The following is a 24,841-nucleotide window of genomic DNA, read 5'->3' as shown; positions in this document are numbered from 1 at the left end:
AATGAGACTCGATCACCAACTTACGCCATACACGAAAATAAACTCAAGATGGATAAAAGACTTAAATATAAGTTGTAACACCATAAAAGTCCTAGAGGAAAACATTGTCAGGAAAATCTCAGACATTCCACGCAGCAACATCCTCACAGACACATCCCCTAAAGCGAGGGACATAAAGGAAAGAAACAAGCGGGACCTCATCAAAATAAAAAGCTTCTGCATGGCTAAAGAAAACAGCACCAAATTACAAAGAGAGCCAACAGTATGGGAAAACATATTTGCTAATGATACCTCAGACAGGGGCCTGATCTCCAAAATATATGAAGAACTCACACGACTCCACTCCAGGAAGACAAATAACCCAATTAAAAAATGGGCAAAGGACTTGAACAGACACTTCTCCAAGGAAGACATACAGAGGGCCCAAAGACATATGAAAAGATGCTCAGCATCACTAGCCATCAGGGAGATGCAAATTAAAACCACAATGAGGTACCATCTCACACCAGTCAGAGTGGCCAACATAAACAAGTCCACAAACAAATGTTGGAGAGGTTGCGGAGAATAGGGAACCCTAGTGCACTGTTGGTGGGAATGCAGACTGGTGAGGCCACTGTGGAAAACAGTATGGAATTTCCTCAGAAAACTAAAAATGGAACTGCCCTTTGACCCAGTAATTCCGCTGCTGGGATTATACCCTAAGAACTCTGAAACACCAACCCAAAAGAACCTGTGCACCCCAATGTTCATAGCAGCACAATTTACAATAGCCAAGTACTGGAAGCAACCTAAGTGCTCATCAGCAAGCGAGTGGATCCAAAAACTATGGTATATTTACACAATGGAATTCTATGCAGCAGAGAGAAAGAAGGAGCTTATACCCTTTGCAACAGCATGGATGAAACTGGAGAGCATTATGCTAAGTGAAATAAGCCAGGCGGTGAGGGACAAATACCATATGATCTCACCTTTAACTGGAACATAATCAATAGAAGAAAAAAGCAAACAAAATATAACTAGAGACATTGAAGTTAAGAACAATCTTACAATAGCCGCGGGGTGGGGGCGACTTGGGAAGAGGGGATTGCAGGAACTATTATAAAGGACACATGGACAAAATCAAGGGGGAGGGTGGAGGTGGTGGAGGGAGGTGGGTTCAGCTGGGGTGGGGTGGAGGGATAGGGAGAAAAGGCATACAACTGTAATTGAATAACAATAAAAATTGAAAAAATTTATATATAAAATGTATTTTTAGTATATATATTTGTATATATATTAAAATCATGAAAATGAATGATAAACACCAAAGTTCAAGCTAGTGGTTATTCTGTGGAATAAGAGAGACTAGTGAGATTGTAGATTGGTATACCAGGGGCTTCAAATGTAACACTTTAAACTTTAAATGAAAATATGAAACAATTATGGCAAAGTATAAGATTTGGTAATACTACAAGGTGTGTTTATGGGTTTTTATATAACATTTTGGTATTTGTAATGTTTAATTATAAAAATTTTTGGAATAAAATATAATAGAATAAATTCTCATCTCATTGACGGCAGTGGCACGACCCTGCTTTCCTATCCTGTTATTCTCCTGTGTGTGGGAAAACCCTGAGTATGCTTTTCTGAGCACTTAACTCCTCTCAAAATTGACAGAAAGAAATACTGCTTTGGGTGCAATGTAGGAGGGAATTTTATTAGTCCCTCACCTACACTTGCCTGGAGGACTGACGAGTGCATCTCTCCCAAGAGGATAAGGCTGCTCAACTACGCATTTTTAAATATAAAAATGACTTAAATTCTACTCTGACTAATCAGAAATAAAGACAGGGAAGATTAGTGTCACATGAGCAGATCATTTTAAATACGCTTAAATGTAAGAGGTGGAAGCTACTTTGCCCAGGCTATTTGCCTAGACTATTTATGTTGGATTGGCTGAGATATCTGTGTGTGTGTGTGTGCGCACACACACATGCGCACATGAGAGAGAGAGCATGAGCGAGAAGACAGAAGTGATCTGAAGGCTTTGTTTTTCTGTGTATGATCTAAATATAGAGGTTGCTGATATTAGAGGATTAGACAGAAGATCTAATTAAGTTAGGTAAGTATTTTTACCAAAATCTTGGGATCCATAATTTTCTCAGGATATTTTTGTTCGTGTCAGTGAACTTGCTCATATACACAGGCACACACACACACAAGAGGAGACGTGGTTCCCTTCCCCTTTCCACAGAGGTCTAAGAAGGTAGGAAAATATTTCTTCGAGTCTTTTTGGCTGTAAAGAAATTTAAATTCATTCCTATAACAAATGCTCATTGAATTCATGGAGTGTAGGCACTATGCTGAAAATGGGGGATGGGAGATTGTCTAAAAGCAGGAAGTAGTGACAACAAGCCTTTCGTCAGTGATGCACATGTCATTGTTCATCTGTACCTGTTACTTGGTGGCCTCTGAAGAGAAGTCCTGTTGTCTCCAGGATAAAGGCTAAACTCCTCCCTCTGAGAAGACCATCTGCAGCGTGGTCTCCATTGGTCTTTCTAGCCTTACCTCCTGACATCTCCCGTGCCTACTTTATACTCAGTCGTTCCTATGGGAAGGATTAAATTTCTTTTCTTTTTTTTAATCCTCACTTGAGCATATTTTTTAATTGATTTCAGAGAGAGAGGAAGGGGGAGTGGGAGGGAGAGAGGGACAGAGACCTCAATGTGAGAGAAACATCGATTGGCTGCCTCCCTTATGCACATGTGCCGCCTGATCAGGGAATGAACCTGCAACCTAGGCATGTGCACTGACTGGGGATTGGACCCACAACCCTTTTGGTGTACAGGATGGCCCGGCAACCAATGGAGCCACCCAGCCAGGGCAAGAATTAAATTTCTTTTCAATCAAAAAGAGTGTTCAGCCCTCATGCCTCTGCCCGGGGTCTGTGGTTCCCTGTGGGGGAGTGCTCTGCCTGCACTGGCTGGTGTGACAGTGCTCACCCCCTGGGGTCTGCCTGCAGACCCTTCTGCAGTGATAAGCCATCATGCTTGCCTCTGTCCCCAGCAGCCCCCCATCCCATCCCCTGGCATCCAGAGTTGGCTGCCTTTCCCTTCAGCGTTCAGAGTCAGGTGGGACAGAAACCAGCTCCTTGGGCAGCCCCATCTTAAACCAGAATGTCGGTGTGCATTTCACCCTTCTTTCTTTCACCATCTGTGTGGAGAAGCCAGGTGTCAGGAGTTGTCTCCTGAAGGCGATGGCGCTGCGCCGTGCTGGGTGGATGGGGGCTGTGACAGGTAACCTCATAAACTTTCTTATTCACTTTGATGTGGCTCTGCTTGGCCTGGCACTCGCCTCCGGAGCTGTAGGCTCTTAATGGGTTTGTGGAGCTCTCTCAAAGGCAATGTAGTTGAGTTAGTGTTGCCAAGGGGGCGTGAGGGCCTGGGCTTCCCATTCTGACGTCTTTCTGACATCACTCTCAAGTGTCATCCACACCTCTGTTTTATGAACTGGACATAATATTGGTAGAATTTTAAATAGGGTAGTGGCCCATCTGATCTGTTTTACCTCCCTTTCCAATCAAGGATTAAGGAAGTCATTCTAGAACCCTGGTCTGGTAGCTCAGTTAGTTAGAGCTTTGTCCCGATATGTCAAGGTTGTGGGTTTGATCCCTGCTCAAATGCATGAATATGTGGAACAACAAATTAATGTTTCTCTCTTCCTCCCTGTCTCCCTCTGGCTCCCATTCTGTCTCTCTAAAATCAGTCAATAAAAAAAAAAAAGTAAAAAAAAAGTCATTCCAAGCTTTTGGCTGTCCTCTTTAGTAATGGGGCTAACATTTAATGAATGCTAACTGCAAGTCAGGTAGTTGGAAGATACTGTGATTATTCTTGATTTACTTGTGAAGAAACTGAGTTAAGAGAATGTAAGTAATTTACTCAAGGATATACAGTTGATGATTGTCTCAGACTCAATTTTAAAAAGGCGTTTTACAGCATGAAATGGATATCCAATGGATAAACACACACACACACACACACACTTAGAATTAGTTGAGTTTGTTTATTGTGGGTCTAGTAGAGCAACTTTTTAAGATCGTTGGTGACCCTATCATGGAATAGTGTTTTAGGTGTGACTAGAAATCCTGTGTTCTGCAGTTGTTAGAATAATGTGCCCGTATGTTTTCCCATCTTCTAGCTTCATTGAGATGAAGTTGACATACAGTATTATCTAAGTTGAAGATGTACAATGTAATGATATGATACATGTGTAAAATGCAAAATGATTACAACAGTAATATTAGTTAACACTTCCATCACCTCCCATAGTTACAATTTTTCTTGTGTGGTGAGAACTTTTAAAATCTCTCTTAGCAACTTGAAACAAATATTCTTTAGTTCGAATAAGACTGTTGCTTATATTATATAAACTGTAAGTATCTCTTTAACAAAATCTTTTGTTGTAACAGGCAATTATTGAGTTACTATGGATATAATTTTGTGGTGATCATAAGTGGTTATTAGGCTGTTGGAAGTCCCTGTCGTTTAAATATCTAAATGTAGAATAACATCAGAAATGTATATTTTTGTTTTTTGCAGGACAGAGTTCATTCAGAGAGGCAGGATTTCAATCATGGGGGCTGGCTTTCTCAACTGCATTTTGGAAACGTTTGCAGGCACATTCTTAAGACAGGGAGCCCAGAAGGTAAGCCTGTATCCATTTGGAACCAACACTAATTTTAAGAAACCATGGATATTCCCTTTGGGTTCTTGAATAAGGCTCATAAACAGACAGAAGAAAAATACAGTTAATAAACAAATATTTGCAAAAATAATTACCCTCACTAATTATTACATAAATCCAAATCAAAGTAAAAGTGCCATTTGTGGCCCATTAAATTAAAAATATACCAATGAAGCGTATGTGATAATACGGAGAATACTTATAGTCTAATTAAGAGAAATAATCAGAATGAATAATTATATTTACAGTTCATACAGTGTGATAACAGCTATTTAATTAAAAAGATAATAGCTAATATTTATTGAGTGCTTACTGTGTGCTACTCACTGTGAAAAGAATTCTTATTTATCTCAGTTAATCTTTACAAACCTTTAAGAAAGCTGTTATTGTCATCCTGGTATTATGGATGAAGAAGACACAGGAATCTGGAGCGCCTGCTTGTCTATTTCTGTGGGGCTTCGGCATCTAGGAAGGTGATTCAGAGGCCACCTTGGCATTCTAAAGCCCTATGTACCCTGTTTCAAGTAGTGCTATTCAGTTTTTAGTCTGTCGAATATAATAGTTCACATGAGATTCTTATGTCCTATTTTCTTGCCTAGGGCCAAGTCCATTCCTTATGCATCTTTATATGCCTATCACAGGTGTTCTGAAGTGGTATAAGATTGCATTTATTTTACGATATTGTTGTTATTAATTGTGATTATGAGCCTAATCACTTATTCCCAGGATCTACTCAGGACTTAAGGGTATGTTACCTGGTAGGTAGGTTTAATGGCTGGCCAAAAGAATTGTTGTTAGGACCCCAGAGATTTTCTGGGCAGTGGACCTTTGTTCTCATTTTGCAGATGTAGGCTCAAGGATGAACCTGGGCCCGCATGCGTTGGTCTGGAAGGCTGAGGGTGATGAATGAGTGTTTGGTACTGTGCCGTTGCCAAAGACGTACCGTGGACATTAATGATGTGTTCCTGGTCTGGCTGAGCACGTATCCAGACTGGCTGAGCCTGGGTAGGCCTGGGTGTGAAGAGGGTGGTTGAGCTTCCGAAGGTCTGACCATTACTCACTCAGAAATTATTGCAGGCTTTTCTGCTATATTGCAAAGTATGCATTTGAAAAATCCCTGTTTAGATCAGGAGCGGCAAACTTTTTCTACAGAGTCAGTTTAATGTTAAACTTTGTGAGCCAAGGGGCAAAACAGATATTCTGCAGGTACTTTATAACAAAAGAAACAAATTTGCACAAATTTTATTAAGAATATAATAATAATAACGTTTAGCTGAACTAGGGTAAAAAATTAGTTTTCCTTACCATCAAATTGGTTGTAAATGATTATTTGTAAAAACCATTTGTATCTCCTGGACTCTACAAACACAGGTACTGGGCTGGATTTACCCTGTGGGCTATAGTTTTCCAACCCTTGCTTTGTATAAATAAATATTATTTGATGAATCCACGTGGGTTTGTATTTGACCTGTCCATCAATCTGAACCTGTTAATGATTTAAGTGTACAGTGGTTTGTACGTTCTGATCCTGTGCGATACACAAAGTAGATATTATCATTCCCATTTTATTGAAGAGCCATGTCTTGAAGAGACAAGTGCATCCAGTGTGTGTGTGGCTGCTCGCCCACCTTCCTTCCTTGTACAGATGTATATGGAATACCTGTTCTGTGCTAGGCACTGTGTCTAGGGTGGGCTAACTGGATCTCCTCAACGTCACAGGACTAGCAGAGGGTGGAGTCTGGACTCAGACCCCATCTTTTATCAACAAGTTTTACCCCTTGCCACTTTATCTGAAGTGGCATGGTGTAGGCTTTGTGGAATGGGGAATACCTGTAGTCCCAAAGGTTTCTGGCTTCACAGGAGGTTCTGTGCTGTTTTTTCCCAGTATAACTTTTTTTTATTGTTGACACTACTACTGATATCCCAGTTCTCTTCCCCCTTTGCCTGCCTCCACCCATCTCCCACTTTCCCTCTGGCCATCACCACACTGTTGTCTGTGTCCATGGGTCATGCATGCATGTTCGCTGGCTAATCCCTCACCTTCCATCCAGTCGCCCCCACCCCCCACCCAGGTTTTATGCTCTTGATAGCAGAGAGGGGGTTTTACTAACCTTAGTCCCAGTTTTCTCCAACCCATAGTACCTTGGACAGTGCTCTGTATATTCACATGGGAAGGAGCAGAGGCCCACTGTTGTTTCCGAAGAATACTCTCTGGAAATAATCAAGTGACTAAATTTTTAAAGTGAAGAAACCCAGTGATTTCTCTGTATTCTCACTTATTATGCTCAGAAGTAAGAGTGTATATATATTTTTTCTGTTAGCTCTTGCCTTGTCCAATTTTTTAAAAGAGACTTAGTTTAATTAGTTAGTTTTTCAGTTTTAGGAGCTCTCCTTCGTAAGTGTCTTTACCTTTTATCTGGGTGTGATATTTTCCAGCATCAGCCTGATTTCCTGATAAAACCTGCACAGCTGGGCCTGTGTGAGTGGCTTCTATGGATGTCACCATGAGAGTGTTTCAGGTGACTTTATTTTCACTTTAGAACTTTCTCCCTGAGGCTGTTTAGTGCTGGCAAAGGTGGGATATGATGTCTGTTCTTCCCAGAAACAGCAAAGCTGTAGACACTCAGAGAGTTTATATCTCTGTGTTTGTAAATTAAAAGCTGGCCCTCGATATAGACCCCTAAGGTGAGGTCACTTGTGTTTCCATGCCTCAGGGACTTGTTCACTGATTTTCTCTTCTCCCTTTACCACTCAGAGGTGACTTGCAATTCAGGGACCTTTCTGACACATATGCTGACTTTCATATATTACTTGGTCCCCACTTTCATCTTGGAAAGTAAATATATGGGTAGGAGAATGGGGATTTCCCTTTTGTACTCAAGTCAGCAGGTTGGTCCTTGAAATAGAAGCAGTTCTGCAGTTACAGCCCAGTAAAGCCCATTGTCTTTTGATGAAGCACAAGTCTCTTCACCCCTCTGATCCTCAGTTTATTTGTCCACAAGTGGGAATTTTAATGCATCACCACAGACAGGTGAGAAAGCAACATTTGAAAGCTTTCAGTATATTAAGAAGACAGGTCAGATATGAGGAGGGGACCCCCAAAAACCTGAAATTTATTTATATAAAGTTGTGTATTCTTATGTGTTTAAACTTCAGTCACCTTCCAAGTACTCTCCATTTGATGCAATACACCTATCAAAATTTGCCCACTTGCCACTTTACCCCTTGCCATTTTACTCCTTGCCACTTTATCCGAGTGGCATGGTGTAGGCTTTGAGGAGTGGGGAATACCTGTAGTCCCATAGGTTTCTGGCTTCACAGTAGGTTCTGTGCTTTTTTTTCCCCAGTATAATTTTTTTATTGTTGACACTATTACTGATGTCCCCAGTCCTCTTCCCCCTTTGCCTGCCTCCACCCATCTCCCACCATCTCCCACTGCTCAAAACAGTTTTTGAACTTGTCAATTTTGATGCCTTTTAGTGCTTCTGCCATTTTTTGTTTCACCTCTTCCACACTGGCAAAACGTTTTCCTTTGAGTATTTTTCATTAGGGAAACAAACAAACAAAAAGTCACTCAGAGCAAGATTGGGTGAATAGGGAGGGTGGGGCATGGGGATCATGCTATTTTTGGTCAAAAACTGCTGAACACTCAGTGCAGTGTGGGCAGGTGCACTTGTAAATCACCCACCATGAAATGGGGAAACACATTGAATGTCATCAAAGAAAATTCACTGAAGCTGAAGGCAGCCTCTCACAACAATGCCAGCTGGCACACTGATACTGGTGGGTTCCTAGAACTCACCCAGCTGGGAAGCCTGTACTACAAGGGGCCTGCCCTCCAGAAGATAATTCTGGGTTTTTTTGATTCCCACCTCATGTATAAGGTGTTCTCTTTATTTTTAAGAATTGAAAAAAAAAATTCTACTCGCATGCTTCTTTTTTATACTTTCTTTTTATGATTGCAGTTTTGTCTTGTTTTGTTTTTGCTCCTCAAAGTCATATGAACATGTACTAGATTTTAAACTGAGAAGTTCAGTTCTACAAACACTCTGGATGTCAGCTGTGAGCCAGGCATTGGGTGGCATGCTGGAGACACAAGTAGGAATAAGACAGCCTAACTCCCTAGACATCCATCTCAGGGTAGAAAGCATGACAGGCGATGAATAAACATCTGTTTTTGCAAAAATGTATTGAGCCCACTTGGTGTTCTGTGTTCAGCATTGTGCTTGGTAATGACAAGGATATTAAAAAACAGCCAGTGCATAACAAGAGCTTACCTGACGCCAAGCACTGTGCTTGGCATGCGTTAACGTGTTTATTTATCTAAACGATTCTATGGAATAGGCACTGTCCCCAGTTTACGCCTAGGGAAACTGAGGTCCCTAGCAGCAAAGCAGTTTCCTCAAAGTCACAGAAGTAGAGAGTAATGATACTGGAAGTTGAACCCAAGCTTGTCTGACTCCAGAGTCTGGATGACTACACCATACTGTCACATCCATGGGCTCTGTGCTCAGACCGCTGTGTGGGCAGGATGTGAGTGCTTGACCGAGCCAGAGTGAGGAGACATGCCATATGCAGTGAGGATGGGGCACGCAGAAGCAAGGAGCTCGGTCACCCGTGGACAACTTGGAATGGACCAGAGGAGTGAGGAGCCCTGATGTTGATACTTAAAAGGACCTTTGAGTGGCTACAGAGTGTCCTCCTCCTGTTCAGAGCCCCCAGCCTCTGTTCTTGGCCTAAATGCCATAATGCCACGCAGGTGGAGTGTGTGTTTAGCTGGCTTTTCTGCCATTTTTACTATAGTGACATATCCTTTTTCTGCTTTCCCATGGACTGTGGATTTGTTGTGCTTCTTGTTCTGAAAATATCTTTATATTAAAAATATTAAAATGCATATTCATATTTTTATATTAAAATATTAAAATGTACATTAAGATTTTTATTGTGGTAAAATAACATAAATGACATAAAATTTACCACCCTAATCACTTCTAAGTGTACAGTTCAGTGTCACTACATCCATTCAGTGGTGTGTAGGCATCACCACCATCTGTCTCCAGGACATTTTCATTTTCCTAAGCAGAACTCTGTAGCCATTAAGTAATAAGTCCCCATTTCTCCCTCCGAGCTCTGGGCAAACACCATTCTATTTTTTGTCTCCATGAATTTGACTATTCCAGGTACTGCAGTAAGTGGAACCCTGCAATCTTTGTCCTACTGTATCTGGCTCACTTCACTTAGATTATGTTTTCAAGGTTCATCCATGTTGTCGCATGTGTCAGTTTCCTTTCTTTTTAAGTCTGGATAATATTCTAATGTGTGTATGTATAACTGCATTTTGTTTATCTGTTCATCTCTTGATGGGCACTTTTGGCTGTTGTGAGTAATGCTGCTGTGAACATGGGTATATAAATATCTGTTCATGTCTCTGCTTTCAGTTCTTTTGATGGATTATATGAGAATTCTATGTTTAATTTATTGAGGAACTGCTTAAACATTTGTTTTCCAGGTAGCTACCTCCCTTTGCCCATGCCAGCAGTGGAGGGTGCCATGACTGTATATTTTTCTCAGGTCTGTATGGAAGAGGGGTGCCGTACATACATTCTGCACTCTGGCTGCTGGCGCTGCTCAGTGTGCCCTGTGGGGCATTCCCTCAGCCTTGGAGGGATTCCCCTGTCTCTTGACTGATCATACTCTCTGTCTCTCTATCCTGATTCACGTTCTGGTGGACAGTTTTGACTCAAGATGGCCAACAGAAGGTGGGTCGAAAGTGTTGAAAAAGTGCCACCATGTACAAGAAGCATGTTGGATGTGAAATGTGCATTTTAACATGCCTGGAGATAAGGAAGCACATTCAAACCAGACCAAGGAAACAGGGATGAAGATGGGAAGGAAAATAGGGTTCAGTGGCAGTCTGGGACATGTGAAAGGCTTCACACACATTTCTGCAGCTCGGGGAATAGCCAGCAACTGTGAATCAGGAAGGGCAGGAACACAGTCCAGAGTCAAGTTTGACCTCAGGACATTCCCTGGGCAGGTGTGTCTCCGGTGCTTCCAGTTTGTGGAAGGCATTTCTTAGGCCAGTGTTGCTCAACCTTTTTCTCCATTATTACCCACTCCCCCGCTAGGAACCTTTTAAGACAGCTTTTTTCCTAATTGCACCCCCATGAAACTTTAATACCATAGACATATGGATTATCTGCTTATATGCTATATTGTGTCTTTGCTTTATACACAAAAAGTGTTAGATATTTTTCACTCCCAAGAACAAATTGTCACCTCGTTTCAATAGTGTACCCATTGAGAAAGCATGTTTTATGGTGCACTGGGTATAAGTATCTTTTGGAGTTTTTGCCTCTATCTCTTCCAATCAAAACAAAACATTCATTAGTTCTCCCTCTCCCCCCACCAAAATATTCCAAACCAAAATTAAAAGAACTTTTGGGCGAACTCTGTGTCATTCTTGGCAAATCCCACATTTTACTTTTCTGGGAGAGGCTCTAATGGGTTAAATACAGAGAAGAGACTGATGGCTGCCAGAGAGGAGGGAAGTTTGGGGACTGGGTATGAAAGGTGAAGGACTTGAGAACTGCAGATTGGCAGTTACAGAATAGTCATGGGGATGTAAACTATAGCATGGGGAAGAGAGTCAGTAATATTGTAATGACTATGTATGGTGCTGGTTGGATAATAGAAATATTGAGGTGCACAATTTGTAGGATATATGATTGTTTAGCCACTGTGCTGTACATCTGAAACTAATATATAGTAATACTGAATATAAATTGTAATTGAAAAAATTTTAAAAATTTCAAAAAAAGATATATCCTGGGCAATGCCAATCCCATCACTCAAGCGTTCTCTTTTGCCCGTTGTCTGAGTCCTTAGAGACGACTACAGATGCTGCAACAATGTGGGGCTCCCGTTTGGCCCTTGCACAGAGGTTCCTTTTCCTTTTTTTTTTTTAAGTTCGCCGAATACATTTTCAATGCATGATAAAATAATTTGTTATTTCAGCCACTCTCCTGGCAAAGCCCAATTATTAGTTCCATCATTATTCTTACTGTGTTGATCAGGAGGCTGAAGCAGGGGAACACCGAATGCAAACACATGTGAAATATTTGCCACTGAAACTATGTAGGCAAATATATATATATACACACAAGGACATAAATACCAGGAGACAGGGATCACTGGGAACCATGTCAGAACTGCCTGCTCTTCTGACCTAAGCCAATTTGTGTGCTAAGTTGTATAGACAAGTGTTCTGTTCTTTTTGGTGCATATTGGGAATTGATGATAATCTGGGGTTGAAGAAGGTCAGCTGCAACACATACCTACATTTCATTAATCATTTATTTGCAAGTGGGCATGAAATAGTTGATCTGTTGTGTAAGCTCTATTAAGTCTCTGTCCTTTTGGGTGCTCTGACCATGAATCACATTAACTGTTCTCTGAAGTCTCCCGTGAGCTGACAATATTTCAGAGGCAAGATTCAGAGGCTATTTTACACACAGTGTCAGGCAGCCAGACGTCAGGGTCCTCTGGCTGTCCCAGCGCCCTTCTGTTTAGACTTAGGGCAGTGCGGGTGGTGTCCCTGAAGTTGGCTGGTAAAGGGCTTGCCTGGTAGAGTCTTACTAATTAAGTTAATGAGAGTCGATTTCTAACATTCATTATGCTGGTTAGCAAGCCACTGATTTCACCAGTGAAAATTCCCAGTTTTAACATTCCTTATGCTAATTATCAAAACTTCTGCTGTTGGAGAGTGAGGCTGTTGATTGGAATGATCACAGTCGACCCAGGAAGTGCAGAGCTGCCTGCACGAGGGCACCTGACTCCCCGGGGTATCGGGGGAACTAACACATGGACCGCAACATGAGACTGCGTGTGCTGACATGTTTTGAAGCCGACTATAGACATCCTAATAATCATATACCAAATATCAACTCCTGAACTAAAAGCCTGCTGTGTTCTGCCTTTAGAAAGATTATTTTATATGATACAAGGTTTTGACTGTGTGTTTAACACAGAGATTGTGAAATTTCAGAGCAGTGCCTCTTGGTCTGTGATCTGGTTTTCTCACATCCCAGGTGTCACCCTTTGCATCCAGGACCCAGGGTTGTCTCATCTGTGAAATGCAGTGATAATAGTCTTACTTCATGGGGTTATTTTAAGGATTCAGTGAGGACACATACATGAAACATGCCTGGCACACAGAAAAACTCCAATGATTATTGGTGTTTAGAGTTCTGATAAAAATAATATTTTTATAAGTAAAGAGCCTTATTAATGCTGATATGAACAAACATTTTAGATTGTAGCAGTTTAGGTGAAGTTTATGTTGTTTCTTTTGAAAATACATTTAACATTTTGGTAGAGACCCATGTGTCTTTGTGTATATTTGCATATGTATGTATATGCACTTTTTTTTTTTTGAGAAACAAAGTCGGATCATTCTGTTCATTAGTCCAATTTGTCATTTATAGACATTTTGTAAACATTTTTTTGGGCCATTATGTGTTCCTTGAAAACATGCTTTTTGATGACTTCATAATACTCCGTTGGCACACCAGCTCTTAGTGTTGATTTCTACTTTTTTGCTATTATAGATATTGTGGTAAATCTGTGACTATAAATACTTGTGTATATTTCTGATCAGTTTCTAGGTTAAAGCACATTTTTAAGGCCTCTGATACATGACACCAAATTTCCTCCCAAATAATTCTGCCAGATTATAGCTTCCTCCATGAGCAGATTGTGGTATGAGCAGTTTTCTTGCTGTGTGACTGAATGAGTGATTTAACCTCCTAGAACTTCCATTTGTTGTCAGGAAAGCAGGGCTAATTATTCTGTCCTCGGAGGATTCTTGTGAACAAGAAATGAAATAGCTCCAGTCTTCTGATTTCTACTCCAAAGATATTAACAGTTAGTACTTCTGTCCACAGCTAGTTATTTGATCTCAGCTCTTCTCTAGGCTTTTTAATTGTGTTACCGTGGACTAGTTGTCCTGAGCTCCTCAATTCCTTACTGTAAGTGAAATGTCTAGTGTATACACATGCCTGGTTGTTACAACCCTAAGAAAGAGAGGCTATTTCGGAACCCCAAGAGTCCAAGGAGCAAATAAAACTCATTCGGAAGAATAAATAAAAGTCACAAGTCCAACATAAGAATACCAGTGGAAGATTCTGCTGACTATACGTTGGAAACTTATGTCCTGCTTGGTTATGTGAATTATTTCAAGATTCTTTCCATTACTTGAACTACTAGAAAGAACTGATGAAATACGTTCTGTCCCTCCAGGTCCAGAAGGTGTATGTATTTCCCAGCTTTCAATTTACGTCTGTGGATAATACTTTTTAACCCCACTCTTGAGTGTTCAAATAGATTGATTTACTTGATATTTATTCATTAGATGCTGAGGATATTACCGAGAATTCTGATGTCTAACAATTTATTTCTAGATCAGTTACATAAGAGCAGCTGTCCTCTTTTTACAAATTCCCCTCCCCATCAGCTCAGCTTGTCCTGCTGTTTCCTCTAGAGTTTCAGTCCTGAGAAATGTAGCCCTTGCAGTGAAAACATCTTGGTGAAAATGAGCATTCTGCGAGTGATACAGTTTTTGTTCCTTCCACTGAGTTTAAATCAGTACCTTAACTTGACTATGATGAGACTTAGGAATCCAAAACCCCTCAGTGGCTCATTTGAATTCATTGGAGTTGTAATGGGCTGCTCAGTGGTAAAGCTTTTGGGAATCCCGTAAATCAGCCCGCTACCATGCAGGGACTTTGCCTGCTACGAAACTCGATGAAACCTGGGAAGTTAAGCTCTTACCTGAAATGACAGAAAGTGGCTCCCTGAGTTCTGTGTCATTATTTGAGTAGAGAATGGACATCGTGTCTCTGCAAAGTGCATTGAGGGATGAACGAGCCAGGAATCCAGATCTCTGGGCTCTGGCCCTGCCTTGACCACCCTCTCACGACCATGCTGCCTGGGCGAGCTGCTCTGAATTTCACTATCATTTTTTTGTAAAATCAGGGATTAGACTAGGAGATCATTTTCAGTTCTGATGTAGGATTTTTTTTCAGCCCACCCTCTCTTTCCCCAATGTGTAAATACCAAGATTTAAAAAATTTACCTGAGAAATAATCTTTAATTGTGCACCAAAAAATTCAGGAGTTTAAGCTAAGTGTGCACCCAAGAGTGCCAGAGATAATTCATGTAACAAGTAGATGGCTTGAACTGGCAAAAACATATTTAAAAAGAAGAAATATACTTTTATAAAATACTTGTTAGGAAGAGGGGGCGGTAAGTATATGGTAAGATTGTAACAATTTCATTGAAAATCCTACTCATGTAAGCTAAATTAATTGCACGTTACAAAGATTTGTAGATATTGTCGGTGCCTTTGAAGTTTTAGTGCCCAATAATAGATATCTTGGCTTATTTTTAATCCATGCCTCCTGTAGGCACAGACTGTTCTGGAAACTTTGGAGAAAGCCAGATACAATAATAATAGTAGCTGCAGTGTATTGAGTGTTTACCATGAGCCCAGCACTGCACCGTTTTATGAGCATTGCGTTCTCCCAGTAACCCTCTGAGTGAGAGACAGTTGTTATTCTCATGTTTCCTTTTTGCAGATGAGGAAATGAAGGGACACAGAGGTTAGATTACTTGTACCAGGACATCAGCCAGTATGTGGCAGAACTGGAGTTCCTGGTTGTCTGACCTCAGAGCTAACCCTCTAAACTGTCCTACACTTTGACCCCTTGACCTAGAGGACAGACAAAAATCCTTTCCCCAAAGAGCTTGGGTGGGGAGACAAGACAAATGCATGACTTGTTTCCATAACACTTAACTGTGACTGTTACTTCCCTATTGCTCTTGTAACCAAGTGGGTATCTTTGGAGATTTGGGAGCCATGTTCTGTCTGCCGTTCTGGGTAGAATTTCCAACCAGTCTTACTTTTCTGAGCCTGTTCTTGCCCTCTGTTATGCTAAATTCAAAGACAGAGATAATGAGAAAATAGGAGTTTGTGGCCACTGTAAATCTACACATACCTTGTACAAACCTAAGGCAGGCATAGAATTGAAAACTGAAATAGCTCTGCATAGGCTGCGTTGAAATACCAGAAAAAATAGATGCAGCATCTGCAGATTGTATGGACTAAGTACAGCGGAGGCACAAATCTTTTGTGGATCAAATCTATTGTAGGATTGGGCTGGGATACAGCTAGGCTCTTTGTGCTAAATTAAGGCTCTTAGTTTGACCAAGAAGGCCAGGAGAATGTCATTCGGGCATGTCTGATCAGGGGTTAATACAGAGTTCTGGGGAAAACAACTTGATTTGCAAAGGGAGTTTCATTTCTTAAAGGTACACCCACCAGTTAAAGTTCAGTTGTGTGTGAAGCTCTGCAGCATGCTGATTAAATGCTCTTCCTGCTCTCTGAGGGGCCAGATGTTCCCCTTGATCATTCCACCCCTGTCTGTGATTTCTTATTCTGTCTCCCACTCTACTGTAGAATTTCATCTCTTGCTAAAAGACCTCTTTGGTTGTGTGCACTTTCTGTGGGTCTTGAGATGCCAGGCAGAGCGGGTGCAAGGTGATGGGGAGGAGGTTGGAATGTCTGTCAGTTAAGCAGAAGGAAGCCTTGTGTCTCATGAACCCAGGTTTGCTAAAAAAACAAAACAAAACAAAAAACTTTCAGGTTTTTTTGAATCCCTTTTACTGCCTGGGGTGTGACCCCTTATTCTTTGCTTGGCCTTCTTCCTTAGATTCTAACTAAACTGTTTTTTTATTTTTCTCTGAATTTCTTTAGTAAAAGAAAATGATGGGTTTTCGGGAGTTAATTAACTCCTTTATTACTGACACCCAGTTTAAAAAGAATTTAAAGGCTATAATTAAAAATTTTCTTCATCAGTGGTCTTTGGTGGGGATGTAGCTTTTGTTACTTTTAAAGATATTAACACTTGTTTAAGACCACTGGCTTTTCTAGTCTCTGTACTTCTTAATATGTTCAAAATATTTCATAATTAAAAACACTGCTGCCTTCCTCCCCCAAACATAATGTTTTTTAATTTTAAGTGTGTTTGACTATGTCCTGCTCGCACGTAAATGTAAATTATATTTCCAGGAGAGCCAGGTGTGTTCTTTTGCACTAGTTCTCCTTGAAATCAGCAGAACACTCCACACTGGTCAGCTCTGTGACCTTGGGCAAGTCCTGCAATGTTTTGAGCTTCCCTTTGCTCCTCTGTGAGATGAGGACAGGATTCCAACCGACTACATGGCGGACTCGTGAGGAGTGAAGGAGTCCCATGCCTGAAGCACGTAGGATAGGACTTGGCACACAGCGAACGATCAGTTGTTTAAAAAGAAAAATGCAATGAGGTTATAAGCAAAAGCTTATTTTTCCCTTTGTGACGTTAACAGATACTTCGTGGTTCTCGTGAGCCTGTGTTTGGAGGCAGCCCAGTCTGAGTGTAAACCTCAGCGCTGTCCTGCAGAGAGTGTGCTCTAATCTGACCTCATTGTGGGTGAAATGCGGGTAACAGTACCTACCTTATGAATAGGAGAATTAGAGGAAATAGTGTAAAGACGTGTTTAAAATACTTTGGCACACAATAAACACTCCATAAATGATAATTACCTTTCCATTATGACTCAAATTGGCATATTTCCTTCTGGGATTTCATATGCAAATTTTAGCCCTCAGAATTACAGCATAAGTACAATTTCATGCCTTGCTTTTCTTCAAGTGATACTTTATTACAAATATCTTTCACAGTAACTATACAAACTTCAAAGCCATCTTGTTAATGACTGCATAATATTTCATTAAGAAGTTATATAATAATTGATTTGATCATTCTTTTTGTATTACATGTTGAAGTTATTTCCAAGTTTTACCATTATAAGTGAGACCATGTGAAACATCTTTACACACAGAGCCTTTCATATTTTGCATCATTTTCTTAGAAAAGATTCCCTGAAGTACTCCTCTCTGTGTCTATTTTCACGATTCTTTGAATGTATTCTTCGTCTCCTGCACCAAACCACAGGCTTCTGTGTGGGCTTACCACTTTATCCTCAATATCTAGCACATAATTAGTGCTCCATAAATATTTATTGACTCAGTGAACAAATGCCCATGACGTATTAGTTTCCAAAAATGGTGAGACTTCATGTTTTCATTTTATTATCTTAATAATAGCCTTAAAAGCAGAGAAATGTTTTGTCCATTGGGGAAGTAGGAAAGGGAACAGTAACAGGTGCCATTCACTGAGCACTTTCTGTGCCCCAGGAACATCTTCGGTACGTTGCATGCATGACCTCCTCCAATGTGCTCAGCAGTCATCTGGGTAAGTGCTGTTACCACCATTTGAGGGACCAGGAGGTGCAGGGAGGGGAGCTGACTTGTCCAACATCAGACAGGTGGGGAGCGGTAGAACCCAGATTCAAACCCGGCAGTCAGGCCCTTAGTCTGAGCACTTGATGACAAGGCTGCTTCCCCCACTTCCCCTGATTTTACTTTTCCAGCAGCGAATCCCTTTACACTTTGGCCTGACATGGTATTTCCCAGGGAGCCCGAACTTGTCCAAATTCCAACAAGGTGTGACCCAGAGCTGCCCCTGAGCTTGAAGGATTGAGCATCAGTCCCAGAACAACAGCCAGACCTGCTTAGCACGCTGCTTATTGAAAAGGAATCTCACCCTTGCAGTCCAACAAGGGAAGGATGTGTGAATGTATTTTTATAAGCCTTGGAGTTTTTACTGAAGGGGAGACTTTTATTAGATTGTTTAACATCCAAGGCAGCCGGTGGATTTAGAACATTGTACGCGTGGGCATCATTAATCCACATAGGCGTATCTGGGACTAAGCAATACAAAGGATGTGATCCCAGGGATTACTCAGTGATGCTTCCCATTTAGTTAGCAACTGAAATGGTAGAGCAACTTTTAAAAAGAGTCAACTGTGTTATTACAGCCATTTCTTCAGTTTTTCTGTGAGCCAAAGAATATATATACAGTGGTCTCTGTCTCCAGTCCCTGGCACAGAGCTTGTAAAACTCTTGTAATATCCTAAGTGATAAGAGCACTGGGAGAACTCTTGTTTTAATATTTGTCTTTGACCCTGTCCCCAACATGGGGCTCCTAACACCCTTGTGGGTCCCTAAGTGATAAAGAGCCAGGAGTGTCTTTTGTTTGAATGAGGTGATTCTCAGTGGGCTCCTGGATGGGGGCTGGCCAGCAGTCCAGAACAGAAGCTTGGAATTTTCAGCCCCACCCCTCATCGTCTCAGAAGAAGAGAAGGGCTGGAGATGGAGTTAGTAATTGATCATGCCTCTGTGAGGAAGCCTCCCTAAAATCCCATTACTGTGAGGTTCGGGGATCTTCCAGGTCAGTGAGCACACCCACACTGGGAGGCGACTCACCCCGACTCCATAGGGACAGAAGTATCTGTGCTCGGGGTCCTCCCGGACCCTACCCTATGTACTGCTTCTTCTGGCTGTTCATCTGTATCCTTTAATGAACTGGTACATGTAAGTAAGTGTTTCCCTGAGTGCTGTGAACTGCTCTGGCAAATTAATTGAACCCAAGAAGGGGCTGTTAGAATCTCCAATCTCTACCCAGTTGGTCAGAAGCACAGGTGATAACCTGGGCTTGTGACTAGGGTCTGAAGTCCATGTGGGGGTCCTGTGGGACTGAGCCGGTAACCTGTGGGATTGAATGTTAACTCTGGGTACATAGTGGTAGAATTGGGTTAGATTGTAGTGCACCAGCTGGTGTCAGAGACTTCTTCTTGTTGTGGGGGACACTCCCCCCACATTTGGTGACCAGAAGTGTCAGAAATGTAGTGTTTTGTGGGAGGAGTAAAGGAGGCTCACAGGGAAGAAACAAGCACACAGTAGGGAAGAGCTGGATTTTTTACTACACAGGGAGAAAACTGAGTTTCTCTGCTTCACTCCACTTTTCCCTTATCAGTTTACTGTGGGGCTGGGAATGAAAAACAAAATTGTGTCTATAAGAGCTACCATGTTTTTCCCCCTTTAAAAATGACTAAACCTTAACACCAGCAGTTGTTTTATCTTTACGCTGCTATTTGCATATAGATATTTGATTTTTTAGTCATTTATATGTAGCTTTTGTTCTGGATGCTCTGGTTAATTTGTGATGTTACATGCTTAGAATTTAAAAAAAAATAGCATCACTTCTTAAACTTGCTGTGCATGGAGTGGTTCCACCTCTTCACGGGGAACAACAACAGAAGGGGCGTGGTGTGCAGGCGTGCCATCGTGTTCCTATTGCTAACGTTCGCAACGGCACCCCAGCTCCCATTTGTGACCTGATGCCTCGTTCACCCTCCTCCGGTTTTGTCCCCAAGAAATGATGGTCATGTTTAGCATTGAAAGCCTTTCCATGGGAAGTAAAGGGGCCTCCAGGTTGGTGTTTGACAATCAACCAAGGAGTTCTAACAAGCAGACACTGTGTTGGAACAGAAATGCTTCCTGTGCACATGTTTCATCCTCCAGCTCCTCCAGTTGTGCGAAGGCGCTTCACTTGGTTCCAGCAGGAAATGAAATGCATCTGCAGATGCAGGAGGTGCTTCTATTCAAGAGACACAGCAGTTCCATCTCACCTTGCCTCCCCTAAATTTATCCAATTAAAACCACCCCAACATAGATGAATATACCTTTGGGATGGCAGGAAGGACCATGCCTAAGGCTATATGTCACTTTTTGGTAATTTGAGATGAGAATCCTATAAACATAGCTCTTAAGGAGGTGGTGTGCTGGGTGTGAATCTGGATTCTGCACTTACTAGCTGGGTGTCTTTGATCAAGTTTCTTAACCTACCAGAATCTCATCTTCCTCATGTCACTGACTCACAGGTTACGTGTGAGGATTAAACAAGATAGGGCGCATAATGTGCTCAGCACAGCCTAGTAGGAGCCTAGCCTCTCAAGAATGAGTTCTTTCCTGGGCCTGCAACTCTAATTCCATCTCTGTTGCTGATGACCCTCGTGACCAAGGAGAAGCTGGTTTACCCTGCAGGGCTTAGTGTTATCACAGAGACATATTAGTAACCCCTAGAGGTAATGTAAAGAACAGGTCAGATATGCTTTGTGGAATATGAACAAGCACAAGGCAAGCTCCTGCTGACATTTCCTCTTAGTCACTGATTGCCAGCTGAACAGGGTGCCTTACTGTGAGGGTGCCATCACGAGGGGCCCCTGGTCAGATCTAGGTCCATGAGGAAATTGGTAGCCACTTTATGGGCCACAGGGAGAACAGGAAGTAATGGTTAACCAAAGTCTGCCTTGTGTCAGTAGGTTTATGTTGCCTCATTGAATCCTCAGAGCCATCTTGCCGAGTACTCATTGTGGAAAGAGTTGAAGAAGTCCAGGTTTAAATTCCAGCTGGACCACTTACTAGCTATGTGAGCTTGAGCAAGTTATATCTGAAGCTCAGTTTCCTTATTTGGAAATGATGAGAGTAAAAGTCTCTAACCTCATAGGACTGTTGAGCAAATTAAATGAGATGATGTTGGTAAAGCCCCTGGCATGTAGTAAGCCCTTGGTAAATTATCATTAACTTCAATATTGTTGAAATTTGGTGGGGTGAGTTTTTGATGGAGACAGAGCTTTGGAAAATGATACTTTGTTCAAAGGAAACACCTGCTTTGAAGACACAGTGGACTGGCCCTACATGTAAAGAAGATTATAGAGACTACATAAAAATGAATGAATCTGGGGGAAGGAGAAGGTAGAGGTAAAAAACCAAAGGAGAATTATCAGGGCATCTGTTTATTTATTCTCTGGATGTTAGTTGGATTTATTTATGCTGTTAGAGATAATTCATTGATGAAATGTACAAGCAAGTTGCTAATCATTTTACTTCTCAGAATAGGGAAGAAACAAGAGGAAATTATGACTGAGTTTAAGTCTGATGAATAGTGAAGAAATGGCTGATAAAGGGAACTGCTAGGAACCTGTTCTTGAGTTTGTCAGTCAGGAGTACAAGAGTTGGTGCCGGGCCCTTTTGGTGCCAGGCACTGATGTAGCCCTGCTTCAGTGTAAGGAAGACTGTGTTATAATTAGGGGTGGCACAGGTGGAATGAGGCGTAGAAAGCTTCCCATCAAGGGAGGTTGCTAAGCAGGTAAGAGGTGACCAATGAAATGTCATGGGTGGGTTGTGGCACGGGGTGAGAGGCTGGCCTGGATTCTTGGTGAAAAGGCCATATTTTGCATCAAGTCCAAGTTAGAAACAGTAAAACTATATAGAGGCCACATTTTTAAATATTAAAAATGAAAAGTACTCTAATGGAGTCAGTCACATTGTGGGTAGGAGAATAACCACATAAAATAGAAAAACACCAATAACTAAATGCCTTTTAGCCACTAACATGTTCAGGTCAGGTCAGAGTTTATTTGAAATTGGTGACATGGAAATGGCTTTGTAATCTTTCGTTCTGATCTCGGTCCCAGGACGCATCTCTAAATCAGATGGGCCACTATCTTTTGCTGAGAGTTTTCTATCAGGACTAAATATATAAGTGCCATCTCCAATTTTTATATTTTATTATTTTGGAATTTATTCTTTTCCATTACAAATTGAGATTAAATATTCTTTGGGAGTGAGGAAACTTTATAATGTCAAGCAAAGACATCTGAATTATTGTATCAGTTTAATGTTCTACAGTTATACCTAAGGATTTTGGGTAACTTATCAAAATAAAAATGGATCTTACTCAAGAGTTTACTAGCCACTATGGGAAAATTATATTGAAGTCATACATTATATCAGGATATTCCTACTTGAAAAGCATTGTGTTTAAAATAATTTGTAGATGTGATTAAATATTGATTCACATATTCAGAATCATACCATTTACTTTGGCAGGAGAACTAAAATCTGATTTATTGTCAGGTTTTTTGAACATATTCAATAGGGAAGGGAAACTCTAGCTGCGTACTCAACGTTACAATGGGTGCTCTCACGTGCCCCGTCTCACTGAAAACTCCCACCTCCCGGTGTCGGGCTGTCTGGGTCCAGTACTCTTAATCCCAGTTGCCTCGGGTCAAATCAAAGCTCTGTTTCTTAGCGATTGTGTGATTTTGATCTGGATGCTTAATTTGTCTGAGCCTCTGTTCTCACCCTAAAAAGATAATAAATCACGAAGGCATAAAGGAGGTTAAAATGAGCCAGTGCAGGTAAAGTGCCCAGCGTGGAACTTGTCACACACAGTATGTGCCAGTGAATTTTAACTGTTACTGATGTTCAGTGTTATCCCAGTTCCACAGTTGAGGAAGTCCTAAAAAGAGCTGGACGGCATCAGATTAAAGGTGCTTGATTGTGGCAAAAGATCTCTTCCTGGAGAAGCTTTGAGTAGTGTTTCTCTTACCTTTCATGTAAAAACTGGAACCACATCCTCCCCACCCCCAGCCAGGTCTCTCCATCTCTGGGAGCTTCCATTCTGTTGGGGAGTGAGGGTGACAAACAGCACAAAATATTGTAAAAGTAGGATAATTATTTAAGGCGATGAATACTGTATAGATAAAAAGACCAGGCTACGTGATCCAGACTATGGCCCTGCTTGGGTAATCAGAGGTTTCTCTGAGGAGGTGAGTAGAGGTTTGAATCTTGCCAGGAGCTGCCAGCCACTGGATTATCTGGGTATATTCCTCCAGGGAACACAAGGAACAGAAATGAAAAAGAAAAGGAACAGAGTCTTAGACACTGACAACAGTATGGTGATTATCAGAGGGACAGGGGGGTGGGGGGAGGTAGGAGAGGGTAAGGGGAGGAGGAAGAGGGAAAAAAAAGGACCTGAGCAAGTCCTGTGAAGAGAAAGCAGGCCTGTGAATCTGTAGATGGCTGGGGCAACAGGGAGGGGCTGACGCCTGGATCATGTAGCTGGTCTGGAAGCAGCTCCCAGGCAGTCTGAGGTAGGCTGGAAGCAGCTCATGCAAAGCCCCATGGCCACCAGAAAGAGTGGATTTGTTATAAGAGCAGTGGTACTATTGAGGGTTGAAGCAGGGCATTGACCTGTCCTCATTCTACTTTTTATCTATCTTTAAGTGAAAATATTTGAAGAAAGTTTTATGTAAACCAACTTAATAAAAAATTACCACTAAAAGGAAAGTGCAGCAAGTTTTTTTAATTAAACTTCTTCAAATCCTTTTATCAAAAGGAGAGTCATTTTATCATGCAAACTTCAGCATGTGACAGTATCCCACTTTCTAAACTACTCCTGCTGAACCCCACTCTTCAGGAGCCAGTGTAGGTCCCACCTCCCTGTCAGTTTCTCCACATCATTCCTCCCGTTTATCTTCCATCCTCATCCTTACTTCTTCCCTTGTTTTGTTCTTTCATTCCCTGTGGCAACCCCTGGTATCCTGACCTTTTCAACCACACTTTCAAGAATTCTAGCTACTGGGCAGATTGTACTATAATTCTCAAATTCAAATTTAGCATCCCGGATGAGAACCAAATGGCGGCGTAGGTAGACACACTGCGCCTCCTCGCACAACCAGAACTGACAGAGAATCGAACGGCAAGGGGGTCCGACACCAAGGAAATAAAAAATAAACATTCATCCAGACCGGTAGGAGGGGCAGAGACGGGCACCGGGGCGGAGAGGACTCGTGTGGCCTTGGCAGGACCGAGACTGGCGGAGTGTGGGACAAACGGGGCAGGCAGTCTGACCACTAGCAGACCCTGCGGCCCCACATTCGCGCAGATAAACCCAGAGGGCCAGACTCAGGGTGGCGGAGAACGGGGCAGGCAGAGCAGCGGGTAGCACCCCGCGCCCCACACTCATGCACAGATAAACCGGGACCAATGGCGGGGAGCGAAGCAGACCGAGTAACCCAGGGCTCCAGCATGGGGGAAATAAAGCCTCAAACCTCTGATTGAAAGTGCCCCTGGGGGTTGGGGCGGCAGCAGGAGAGACTCCCAGCCTCACGGGAGAGGTCGTTGGAGAGACCCACAGGGGCCTAGAATGTGCACAGGCCCACCCACTGGGGAACCAGCACCAGAGGGGCCCAGTTTGATTGTGGGTAGCAGATGAAAGACTGAAATCCGGTGGAGAGTGGAGCGGGCGCCATTGCCCCCTCTTGGCCC

The 24,841-nt window shown here is 42.0% G+C and overlaps 1 protein-coding gene across 18 annotated transcripts in view; it reads left to right on the top strand.

The window, feature by feature from the left end:
* PRELID2 (PRELI domain containing 2) overlaps positions 1 to 24,841 on the top strand; it is a 336,985-nt gene that overhangs the window by 37,394 nt on the left and 274,750 nt on the right. For 16 of the 18 annotated variants that reach the window (XR_006653282.2, XM_053912680.2, XM_053912678.2 and 13 more), the window contains exon 5: positions 4,578 to 4,683. Coding sequence is in view for 16 of the 18 variants with exons in the window: in XM_053912680.2 (XP_053768655.1) it covers positions 4,578 to 4,683 (106 nt within the window). In the remaining 2 variants the exon portion in view is untranslated. Of the gene's footprint in view, positions 1 to 4,577; positions 4,684 to 10,231; positions 10,294 to 24,841 lie in introns of all 18 variants that reach the window. The other 2 variants (XR_006653283.3, XM_045183930.3) reach the window with 1 other exon arrangement.

The sequence above is a fragment of the Desmodus rotundus genome, chromosome 10, assembly GCF_022682495.2.
Source record: "Desmodus rotundus isolate HL8 chromosome 10, HLdesRot8A.1, whole genome shotgun sequence".
In the NCBI taxonomy this organism is placed as follows: domain Eukaryota; kingdom Metazoa; phylum Chordata; class Mammalia; order Chiroptera; family Phyllostomidae; genus Desmodus; species Desmodus rotundus.
The sequence above is the reverse complement of the archived record's forward strand: the minus strand, read 5'-3'. Positions and strand labels throughout refer to the sequence as shown.